The 12,877-nt window shown below is 37.8% G+C and overlaps 1 protein-coding gene across 1 annotated transcript in view; it reads left to right on the forward strand.

Annotated features, from left to right (window-relative positions):
• Positions 1 to 4,415, forward strand: part of LOC124263776 (Golgi-specific brefeldin A-resistance guanine nucleotide exchange factor 1-like) — a 42,281-nt gene extending 37,866 nt beyond the window's left edge. The window contains exon 38 of the mRNA XM_046698481.1: positions 1,231 to 4,415. Coding sequence (XP_046554437.1) covers positions 1,231 to 1,319 — 89 coding nt within the window. The 3' untranslated portion in view covers positions 1,320 to 4,415. The remainder of the gene's footprint in view (positions 1 to 1,230) is intronic.
• Positions 4,416 to 12,877: the final 8,462 nt, after the last annotated feature.

The raw sequence follows: 12,877 nt of genomic DNA on the forward strand, positions 1-12,877 counted from the left end.
AGTATGGGCAGGGGTAACCACATTTAGCACAGCTGTTGCAGGGTTTATTTATCTTTCAAAATTAGAACCTCTGCTGAGTACAGGGCATTAGAAACAAAACATTACCTGTATCATTACAAGTATATATCTCTATATGAGGTATATATCAGAGAATGATGAATTGCCATATAAAAATATTAGTAGAGCAGGTCATATGTGTACATGAACAAGAACTGGTGGACGAGGGGAGGAGGGGTGAGAAAATAGATTAAAAATGAGTCAGTATTCTCTCAGGATTTACCCAGCAGGATTTAAAGAGGTGCTACCTAGAATGTGCCGTGAATTTATCACTCAAAACATTTTTTCAACATTTGCTTTATGGTTGTTACTCTGATTAAATAACAGGCTATTTTCATAACTCGGGGATATTGTTTGAACTGAGTAGTTTGGAATTTGACAATAGTTGCTTGTCCTGGGAGATTCCAAGAAAATTCCTATGATCTGAAACAGTTATAGATGACTTAGATCAATTTTACTGGAAGGTCCCAAAGTAAAATGGACACTATATCATCAAACAATATCAAAATACCTATTGTATTCTAACAAAATTAACACGCACCCATAGCTTTAAAATATAGATACTTCTCTCAGTTTACTTTATTAACAACTTATTAACAGCATTATTAAAATGTGCTTGCTTTTAGCTGTTGATTATGTACATTATTGTAATTATTTACAGGGCATGTCTGCATGAACATTATATTTATGACATTTTTGTACAGTCTAATTTCTGTAGGTTGTTGTAAATGAAATTTTTTAGTATCACTGTTTAAACTAGCCTTTGATGATATACATTAGTGGCAAACAAGCATTTGTAACTGAAGATTTACCTACATCCGTGATAAGAGTTTTTATTGTCTTAAATGTTATTCAAATCTTGTTGATATTGTAAATAATGGAAAACTTGCATGGTCAGCTTGTGATCTTAAAAGGATCATTTTAAAAACGAATGTTTAAATTCGATAACATGTCTGGTTAAATTATTAATAGGAACAAAGGTAAAGGTTGATATCAAGTATCATGAAGGTTCTCACTATTTCTTCAGGGGCAGTGGGGTAGACCTGGGTTCAATTCCCCACATGGGTTCAGTGTGTAAAGCCCATTTCTGGTGTCCACACCACGATATTGCTTGCATATTTCTAAAAGTAGCATTTAACCTTACTCACTGGCACATGCCACTATTACTTTCAGATAGCGGAGAGTCCTCGTCACCTGGTCAGCGACAGCCAATGATGTTGGGGACCTCGTCCAGACAGTCCCCTGTCATTCATACAATATAACCACACTTCATTGTCCTGTACCAACAGAAGATCAACATCACTCTCATTAGGATGACTTGAAGCAAACACCTGCTCCAGTAATAGGAATCCTGCCTTTTAGAATCCTGCATGTTATACACAGACGTTAAATGATTCTGCAGATAAGCTGTCTGGTGTCTGCAAAGTCCGTGGGTTTTATTTCATGATGCGAGGAGACGGTTGTTGAGGTGTAACGCCAGTTCATGGTGATGTTCGTGGAGACAGGAAGGTACTCTCCATCTTCATCTCCACTACACGATTAAAAACAGGAGACTTGACCTTGTTGAACAAGTCTTCTATCATTCTTGTGAACAGTGTTCCCCTTACTGTTGACAGGCTAATGGTAGCCAAACAAGAACCATTGTCCATTCCCAACTACTAGTATTTGTTATTCACGTGGATTACATAAGATTAGCACAGGCAGTATAATGTAATCAAAAGTTAAGCCCCAGTGGTCCGATTTGACAGCCAAAACAAGACCATATGTTTGATGCTTGTTAGAAGTGACACCTTCGTATTTGCAACAATATTGACATTTTTTTACTTTTCACAAGGTTAAGGTCATGTCATATAAGCCATCATGTCCGTCACACAAATGGCAAATGTGCTTTTTGTTTTCTTAAAAAACATTTTATGGGATCAATTGGACAAACTGCATTTATTTCATATTGGAAGTTGTATTTAAAGGGTAATTATGTACACACGAAATTGTAATGATTTTATGGTTTTTGTAATGTCCAGTCTTGTTTGATATTAGAGTCGAGAATTTGACTCTTATGCATGGAAAGTATTTCAGGAAAGATAAAAATGTTGGTACTCTTGGAGTACTTAGTACTTTTATGCACAACCTCAAACATTAGATTATTTATTTACTTCACATATGCAATGTATAATAATCAGATTAATATATTTTACCACACGCATTTTGTATGATCTATCTCATACAAGTGTATAAATTTAAAAGGAAAAGGTCTGTGGAAGTTGTCATGGCAGACCTTAGATATGTTTGCTTTAATCTGATGGATTAGAATTGTCCTGAGTTTACACATTGTGTTATAATAATGACTGCTTTGGTGAAAGTCATTTTGTATTACTGCAAACACAATTGCTTTTAGGGATGTGGTTTGTGTTTCATATATATTTCTCGTCAGTTTCATCAGATTGTGAGTATATCATCATTTGCCATGTCTCTATCCTCTTTTCAAGCTGGCATGGTGATAGCCTCTTACGCTTCTGAATAACGGTTTATGTTTTCCTTTTCGGCATAGCTTAAACTGAGTTAGACAATGTACGTCACAGTTTATCAGTCATAAGGTTGTGTCTGTGATTGTGATTCATTATCTGTGCTGAGGGTTATTAAAGCTATTGTTCCAAGTCATATGTGACTGTTACTTTTTTCCCCCAAACTACATGTTGGATTAAGTGAACCATTCTTGTAACAATTCAGACCAAGATTTGGTTTCTTAAAGACATCATAAACACCATTTGACAAACTAAATTAAACACTATTTGAAGTTTTAAGATCATTCTCAGAAGTCTCAAGCTTCAGGAAACAGAAATGTCTGAATGAGAATAATCATAGGTAATGTTATCAGAAGATGCTCAACTTTGTGACGATATTGCATGAACAGTGTACACAACATATATACTACTCGAAAAAGGTTAAGAAATGCTGATGTTCTTTACATCTTGTGAGTAGTTTACATTGGGAATGAAATGGCATGAGTGTTTTAATGTATCACAAACAATTCCATGTTTGTGTTGGGTGAGCTTCCTGGCACTTGGGACTACTTAATGATATATATTAATGGTCCATTTGGCTGGGAGTTTTGTGTCCATGCAGTAGTAATGTTCTGTGATTGATGTTCGAATTTGTTTATCACAAAGCAGCCATTCACACTGTAACCACACACATATTTGTTTGGGAACGTTTTCAAACTGCATCTAAGCATGCTAAATTTGGGATTATTGCAAGATCTAAACTTGGGATTTTTTCTTAATACCTACCTTACAACAGCTTGCAAAACAAGTGTTAGATTCTAGTCAACCTAACTCTATTGTGTCAAAAATAACTGTAATTTATTATTTGTAATATTTCATCTATGATAATTTGTTAGCAACCTCTGCCAAGAGTATTTGTGGAAATAATTAGAAACAAATTAAGATTCTCATCAACACTTGATTCTGATGAAGAAATACGACTGTTTGTGACGTATTCAAGATGCAAGTTATTATTCCCCAATACAGTGAACCTATTTAAAAAATTTTTTCAGCAAAACATCATGTGTTTTACAATTTGTTCAAACTAAAATGAATGAAATGAGTAACAACGGATATTTGATTACTTTCCGGTTGTGAACTAAGTCATATCTGCAAAAATTGGTAATGTTCAAGTACAATTTCATATCTCTTCACATAAACTAGTCCTTTGGTATACTACCCAGTTATGTTCATGACAAGCAATCCCAGATTTTGCCACTAACGCATGTGCAGTAGGTTGCATTGTATTTTATTTTATTGAGTAAACTTCAGAGTAGTACGAAACGTACACATTCTGTACTGGAGGCTGCCTCTTTTTGTACATATCACTCATTATTTAAAATAATCATTTGTAGATAGATTCCTCATTGTTGCCAAATCAAACTATGTTTGAATTTCAATTTTAAGAATCAGACTTTTGATTCTTCCTATAATATATATTGCAGTGTCACAAACATGTTAAAGGTCGAGTCATAATGTACAGGTTCATGTGTAGATTGTCTTGTCAGTTACTAGTTTGTGCCTGCATTACCGCAGTGGCTAGCCAATACCCAGGCATTGTATAATGTAGACACTTCCATATGATCTTGGGTTATGGTATTTCCATGTAGTTTGAGTAAAGCTTTTTTAGTGTATGCATTGTTAATTTTCTCTTTAGGGATGCAGGTGTCCAAGTCACATCTCTGCATAGTTGCCTCCCCTAGATATGTCAGGATGCACTGGTTCCATGCCAGATTTGCAAATTGTTAACCACGATCTGTCAGCACGTATGAATGCTGGTTACTTCCAGGTTACCTGACACATTGAGCGGACAGGCCAGATAAACTGAAAAACTGTAACCAAGCTCACTAGATCCATCTTAGGGTTTAAATTTTAAACAATTAGTGTGCACCAGACTATTGATCAAATATGAAAGTTGAAGAGAACCTGTCATCACTAACCCAAGATCTGCAAAATTTCTGAAGATTAGTCTCTCCAGTCAGCATTAATCACAGCTCATGTCATGTTGGGCTGAAAGTTTGTGATGTTCCAAGTCATCCCACTTATCAATATCTCAATGATATGTTTTGGCTTGATGAGTTGAACTAATTTGTACTCTTGCTATTTAACCAGTTATTAACAGACCTGGGTGCCATTGTATACAACAAACTTAGTGCTGTGCCAGTCGTAAGTCTGTTAAGGTATGGGAGTTACGATCACCTAAACGCTATGATAATTTTGTACCACAGCACCCAAATCTTTGAACTATTATTTTTCTCCGGTAATTCTCAGGCGTCGCCAAGTAGTTTGTTGTTTTCGTCAACTGGGTGTTGTAATAATTCACCTCATTCATCATGATCATTTAGTGATGAAATTATGAAAAATGTCTCATCTTCAAAATGTAGATATCGTTAATCTTTTTGTTACAAAAAGAAGTGGCGGTGGGGTAGCCTAGTGGTTAAAGCGTTGGCTCGTCACGCCGAAGACCCGGGTTCGATTCCCCACATGGGTACAATGTGTGAAGCCCATTTCTGGTGTCCCCTGCCGTGATGTTGCTGGAATATTGCTAAAAGCGGTGTAAAACCAAAACTCAGTCAGTCAGTGTTACAAAAAGAACCTTATTTGCCAGGGAACACTTAACATGATTGGAAGTTATGACTCCTGAATGTATCTACAGTCTACAAATATACATTAACCTGCCAGTTTGACTCTTCACTTTATACCTTGTTATTTCATGAGTAAACATTACAACCTCAATATTACTGTGTGGCCTATCTGGCATTAAACATTCTCCAATATCAGTATTTAGAGGCTTTCATACCAGTCATCCCATAATATCCATGACTTCTGCTGTGAGCATCTTTTTTGCTATTCTGAGGACGACAGTGCTTATTTGTACATGTCTTTTAATCAGTAGGATCATCTTTCAAAGTATGTCTTTTTATCCACATCAGCCTCATGAGATTTATTAGAAGTGTTGTGTGAAAGCTGACCTGGGCCCTTATACTCGAAACGTTCGTAGCTCTGAGAATCCTTAACTTTGATCATAGCCAATGTGTTAAGAATAGGCTTAAGAAGTTTGTAGGACTACGAACCTTTCGAGAATAGCTAGCCAGGTGAGTGACAAGTGAAGATGCTCACTTAAACCTCAGTTAAAATCCTCAAAAGAGAAGAGGCTGTTAGTCAACTCAACAGCTTCCTATTTCATGAGAAATGTCCAAAACGGAGTATAAACTTAACTCTCTCACTATTTAATTGGCCAGGGATAACAAGCAAAAGTTAAAAAAATATACTTTATGTCAAATATGGCAATCTGTTTCTTTTAAATCATTTTAAATGCTTACATTTCTTACTGTCCACTACTAAATTGTTTCATTAGAAAAGAAGTTTTTTAAGATCTTAATGTGCAGTCCTAATTAGTTTCAAAACCTGTTTGTGTTGGGGGGAGCTTGTGCAGACAATGTGGCACCTCACCCTGTGCAATAGCATCTCCTTGTTACTTATGTACATTTGTGAGTACATCCGTTGTTAAATATATAATCCTGTGAAATATGTACAGTAATAATTGTGATATTGTACAGATGTGGTGTCTTATATCACAGAAAGAACATATTTTAATCCAGTATTCTACATTTATTGCTGTTGTATACAGTTTAACATGGTGAGCGTGTTAACTTGTAGATTAATTTAACTGGATGTGTCAAATAAACCATGAAAAACAAGCTTCATTAGTTATTGTTTTTATTCTCTCTATTTCTATACGCATGGTTTGATCAGTATTGGGGCGGTGGGGTAGTCTAGTGGTTAAGGTGTTTGCTGGTCACGCTGAAGACCTGGGTTTGATTCCACAAATAGGTACAATGTGTGAAACCCATTTCTGGTGTCTCTCTCCCCCCCTCCCCCCCCCCCCTTTCTATAAGCAGCGTAAAACTAAACTCACTCACTTGATCAGTATTTGTTGGTTTGTATTAATTTTTGTTTTACCTTTTGTTTTTTGTAATTTGGTAATGTACAGTTCAACATCGGTGGAGGTGTAAAACTAGTCGATATCATGACAAGCAAGGGTTGATTGATACTGTGTTCCTGCCTCACCTAAAAGGTGAGTGAGTGAGTTTAGTTTTACGCTGCACTCAGCAACCCATGACTGTCGTAAGTGGCCACTAAGGGGATCGGGTGGTCAGGCTCGCTGACGTGGTTGACACATGTCATCGTATCCCAATAGCGTAGATCGATGTTCATGCTGCTGATCACTGGATTGTCTGGTCCAGGTTCGATTATTTACAGACCGCCGCCATATAGCTGGAATATTGTTGAGTGCGGCGTAAAACTAAACTCGTACTCGTACAGCCACTCGTGCTGTGTAGTAGCTACATCATGGCCGGCCTGCTGTGAATCCTCACGCCGCCACCATGTAGGTGTGTCACAGTCACAAAGCTATCCAACAAACACCAAGCAACCTGTCAATTTGATAATGCAAATGATATGTGCAATTCTCAATCGAAATGGTTAATATTAATAATGCAGCATTGGACGTTCAGAAGTTCTCTTGTGTAAGGATGCGATCACAAAATGTTAATATTAATGCAGAAAGGAACCGTGAGGAAACCATTATTTGTAACAATCAGTATTATCTCTGGAGTTTCGGCGTAACGGTTTGTCATTCGTGCCTTTTTTCTTGTCTGCTTGACTGTTGTGTGTGACGTTCAGTTTGACCTTGTCTAGCTAGGATGAGTGCCCATCAGGAACAAGAACCATAGCAACAGCTGGTTAGCTTTAAATAGTAATTATGCCGTTTTAAACATGAGTTTAGAGGTTTACTGAACAATAATTATCTAACAGTATTACAACTTGGTCCATTGGTCTGACACACGATTCATAATGTATGGCATGAATCTATGTATGATGTAGATGGGACTGTATGAAGCTATAAGGAAACGTACATAGTGACGCATGAATGTATACATATGTGCATAAAATAAGCACCACCATGTATTTTTACCAATTAAATTTGTCTGAAATGAAATTGTAAACTCTTTCCAAACAAGAACCTTTATAATTTGATAGAGCATGCATTTAACATTTCAAAAACGAAAACATCATTGAAATTACCATGCACTTTAATTAGGATAATTGCCTATATTTAAAACAGGGTTTTTCTGTCCTAAAACAAGTTACCTTATTTTTAAAAAAGTGAAAGTAATAATTGATCGTTGTGTGGCCTATAAATTCGATATTTATTGTGAGTGGATGAAAGTTTGTAAACTAAGATTGAGGAAAAGTTACAGTCAAACGAAAAAAAGGAAATATTTTAAAATGCAGTGAAAGTTGCTGTACAAACACAACAAACCGATTTTAGCTGTTATCATCAGTATCCGGCAAGGAGAAGTGTTTATTCATTACAATAAACTCAAAATCATAAAAATTTATTCCAAAATCTTATTAATGTGGCCTTGTTTCAGCTTTTGTCAATTAGCAATCTGAATTGTTGGAAAAAGGTCTGAATCTTTGACATTCGGGTTCTTCCTGATTATGCATAAATAAAGCTTACTTGATGTGTAAATGTCATCTTGGTATATAACAGAATTGTTATTTTTAGTCAAAACTTAATTTAATTGTGTAGTTTGAGCAGGAGAGGAATAGTTATTTTGGGTAAAAATTCAGTCCCATCACATTTTCATCAACATATTCTTTCATAAAAAATAGACAAGGTTATGGTATTTGTAAAACTGTCAATGGATAAAGCTTCTTTAACTACAGGTTGATTAAATTGATGGCTATACCCTAACTTTTCTGTAGCATCACATTTTATTATCAAAATAGGATGGTGCTTAATTAATGCACGGGTGTTTAGTTTAAAGTATGAAATGATGAGAGGTGAGGTGAGGTGAAATTGGGTTTATCGTCGTACTTGAGAATATTTCGCTCATATGACGACGTGCATGCGTGTGTATGTGTATGTCACACTTTTTGTACTAGTCCACTGAGATACCATGCCGCAGTGAAGCATGAATACCCCACTCAGACACATTATACTGACTCCAAGCCGACCAGTCCTTTTTGAACCCATTAATGCCGAGCGCCAGGCAGGGACCAACAAGTACCATATTTTAACGTCTTTTGGTATAACGCGACCTTCCGCTCTCCGGGCGGACGCTCTAACCACTACACCACGGAGGCGGTCGAAACGATGAGAAGTAGGTGACACCTTTATCCATCGACTCTAAGTTACCATATATAATAACTGGTCCATGGATCAAAATGGTGAACAGTTTTTGAAACAGATGTGATGTCACACTTGTTTCTTATGTATTTTAACTTTGATTGCTTGTTAAAGAATTTCATCCATGTCTTCATTGGGTTATTAACATATACTACCCAAGTTCAAAAACGCCCGTTCTTTCAAATGACTGTCTTGACACACCGTTCATAACCCGCGAAGATCCGGGTTAGAATTGGTTTTCAGTAACCCATGCTTGTCGTAAGAGCTACTACCGGGATCGGGTGGTCTGACTTGGTTGACACATGTCATCGTATCCCCATTGCGAACATCGATGCGCATGCTGTTGATCACTGGATTGTCTGATCCAGGACTCGATTATTTACAGACAGCCGCGATAAAGCTGGAATATTGTTGAGTGCGGCGTTAAACAACAAACCAATTAACCACACCGTGTTTGAAACCGGGGTCGAACCCCCAACCCCTCACCCCTCCTACAAACACACATTGTACTCAATATCATCAGTTCAGAACTGCAATTATATGTTTTTATTGATCAGCCGTTTTTTCGTAAACAAGTGAACTCCGAGGTACCTATATTTTTATTACATTTAGATTTCTACAATATTAAACAAACCTTATGGATAACAACTTCTTAATTTCGTGAGTGCGGCGTTTCATTAACGATTCTTGTACCGTTGTCAATGCCACTCAAACTTGATTTCTACAATCTATTAGTCCAAACTGTTCCTTCAACGTGGTCGTCAGTAGTTTCTAACTTCTGGCTCAAAGACACGCATTCCTTTTCCAGTTCTGCCACGTCTTCTTCCCGATCCTGATGAGTTGCAGGTTTTCTATATTTCTAGAAACACCAATGGAGTAATATGTAAGGCTAATCGACACGTTAATCGCGGAAGTGAACTATATATAATTTGTTGGTAATATTATAATAGTGAACTATGCTTTCATTCATTGTTCAGACCGCCTCCGTGGTGTAGTGGTTAGAGCTTCCGCCCGGAGAGCGGAAGGTCGCGGATTCGATCCCCGACCGCGTCATACCAAAAGACGTTAAAATATGGTACTTTTTTATCCCTGCCTGGCGCTCGGCATTAATGGGTACAACAAGGACTGGTCAGTATAATGTGTCTGAGTGGGGTATTCATGCTTCACTGCGGCATGGTATCTCAGTGGGCTAGCACTATAAAACCAGCTTCAGTCTGGGCTAGTACAAGCAGCCGCACATACACATACACACGCATGCACGTCGTCATATGAGCGAAATATTCTCAAGTACGACGTTAAACCCAATTTCACCTCACCTCACCTCATTCATTGTTCAGACCCGTGAAGATCCGGGTATTAGTCTTCAGCAATTCATGCTTGTCACAAAAGCCGACGGGATCGGGTAGTCAGGCTCGCTGACTTGGCTGACACATGTCATCGTATCCCAATGCTCATGCCGTTGATCAGTGGTTTGTCTGGTCCAGACTCGATTATTTACAGACCGCCGCCATATAGCTGGAATATTGCTGAGTGCGGCGTAAAACTAAACTCACTCACTCATAGCTTTACTCACTCCTTTATGGACGATGCCAAATCGGAGAGGCTTGAGAACACGTTCCGGCAGGAAAGGGAAGAGCTTGTCAAACAATGGACTGATCAGACGGGGATCCAAGGTCTCGGGTTTCACTGGACCTATGGAGGATTATGTCATTTTGTGTGCATTATACATGAGGGAAGTATTTCAGCATTGATTGATAGACGAGAAGCGACTGTAAATACAACTAACATACAATGCTGCACATCTCTTGTCCCGAACAGCTCTTAACTGAAGTTACTTGCTTTCGGATCCAGCGTACACATCTATCAGTTTATATTGATCTCCTCTTGCAATGTCATCGATGGGGTTCTCGGTTCTGAACTGAATTGAGCTTTATTTACAGTCCGACCGTTTTCAGTGGCATTAGAGGTACATATTTACAGCACTATGTACAACTGATATAAGTTACATACATGTATGAAACACAAAGTGGTAATATATACATATCGCTTTGTTGCAAGAATAAACTACGTCTGTACATACATTTAACCAGTTAAATCAACAATGTTACACTCATGCGTTATTGATTATCTTTTGTGGGGGCGTTGCTTAAATTGAGACATTACTATTTTGCAAAATACTGCTAATTTCCTAATTGTTCCTAGTTTTTAGAGTGAAATAGCCGGTTCATTTTGTGCACATTCGAGTTTCTACAGAAATAGTTGTTGACATATAATTGTTTTCCTTTCTAGGGCCAAGGTGAGGTCAATAAACAAAAAGTGAAATTCATCTCCAATATCGTTGACAGTACAAAGAGTATATAATCTTTCATTTCGGTTTGTTTTAATCCATCGTCCTATTTCAACTGGTAGGTAATGGTTCGTAAGTTCTGAAATTAAGTAACGCTCTCCGATTATCATAATGCAATAAATTGACCTAGGTTTCACATTTCAGTGCAGAATTTGTAAAAATATTATAAATAGCTCCACTTGAAGACCTTTCAGTGTTTGATATCCAAATCTGTAGATTAATTTCTTCCAGTCTGTTTAGAAGTGCTTTAACACTATTTTTATTAGGATATGGATATGCATGCTGGCCACTAGTTTCTAACAGTGTCTAAATCTGGCTCTGTGACGTAGCTGACTGTTCGTGTTTGTACACAGCCACGGGTTTCTTGGATCGTCAGATTTGCATTCACGTACTGGACAAAACTCCATTTTCTACAGGCAGTGGTTGTACACAATTGGATAATATATTATAACAAACCATTTGGAACGTGTTGAACACATCGGTCTAACAGTGAAGTCCGAAGATCATATACCTGTTAATAAACTGACAATGGATCCCACAACGCCGACTACCACCGTAGAAACCAGTGTGAAGTAGAGGTAAGACAGGCGATACATCGGGGAAAAGGGATCTCTGTAAACACAATACAGCATAGATACAGACACACTTCCGAGAACAACCCAAAACATCTCTGTTAGGAAACAATTGGAGTTTGTATGTCGAAACTACAGGTTGTTCAGCTTGACCTGATCAAGTGAATACTAATGCATTGCGTGACCGTGTCACAACTGGTTGGGTCTATTACTGTGAAGGGGTGCGCCTTTGTCAGCAGATTGTCAACAGACCGAATAGCGGAGGCAAGGTCCATAGGCGCTTGACTCTGATATGTTTATAAGTATGACCTATATATATAAGATATAAGTTATATCATACATATATAGGTCAGAGTCGGGCGCCTAAGGCAAGGTCGATAGAAAAAAATGATAATTGAACTGGGTGGAGAGAGTGATAGCGAGAGTGAATTGGATTCTGAAAGTTACTGACTTTACATCGTTAAGTTAGTAAACCAAACTAGATAGCATATGACTGTAAAAACAATTCATGTTTTAATTGAATTGTTTTTTCAGAAGTGTTGTTTTCCGGGACAAGTTCTGTAACGAATCCATGTATGCATGTTTCGCACGAACGTAACAATAACAACAGTCTCTGCTCCCCTATTTAATGAAGTTAACTCAACCAGCCGTTTGTGCCATTGACCTCTCGGGTCATGCATATGTTGAGTAGCTCAGGTCAAGCTGAACAACCTGTAGTCATGTTGACATGAAAAAGATCAAGTGAAGATGAAGGTCCTCCTACGATCAAGGGTCTCAAGATGAAAGTCCGTCTACTCATGTCAATATTCCAATATAAAGAGTGTCGATGGTTTAGGTCAACAAATCATGTTACTCAGCAATCCAAAACCAGAGACCATTTACCATATCGGTATATGGTCTCTGCCAAAACTTAAGCCCCGTAAGATACAACTAAGATACGTCTCTCATATGACTAAGGAGATGTTTGTGTCTATTGTATTTGCTTGCTTTATACCATCACCTTCCCAACAGAGGCGTTAGTTGATGGAAATGTGTTACAGAAACTTACACTGGCTTCACACTTGACGCGTTCGCTGAATCATCTGACGTCATGCTGACGTTAGGAGAGGTAGAGGTAACGTTCCAGTTGCAGCCGTGAGTCAAGAAGGTAGCTGCATGCGAC

Source organism: Haliotis rubra, unplaced genomic scaffold, assembly GCF_003918875.1.
Source record: "Haliotis rubra isolate DU_JTF1 unplaced genomic scaffold, ASM391887v1 Scf9, whole genome shotgun sequence".
NCBI lineage: Eukaryota > Metazoa > Mollusca > Gastropoda > Lepetellida > Haliotidae > Haliotis > Haliotis rubra.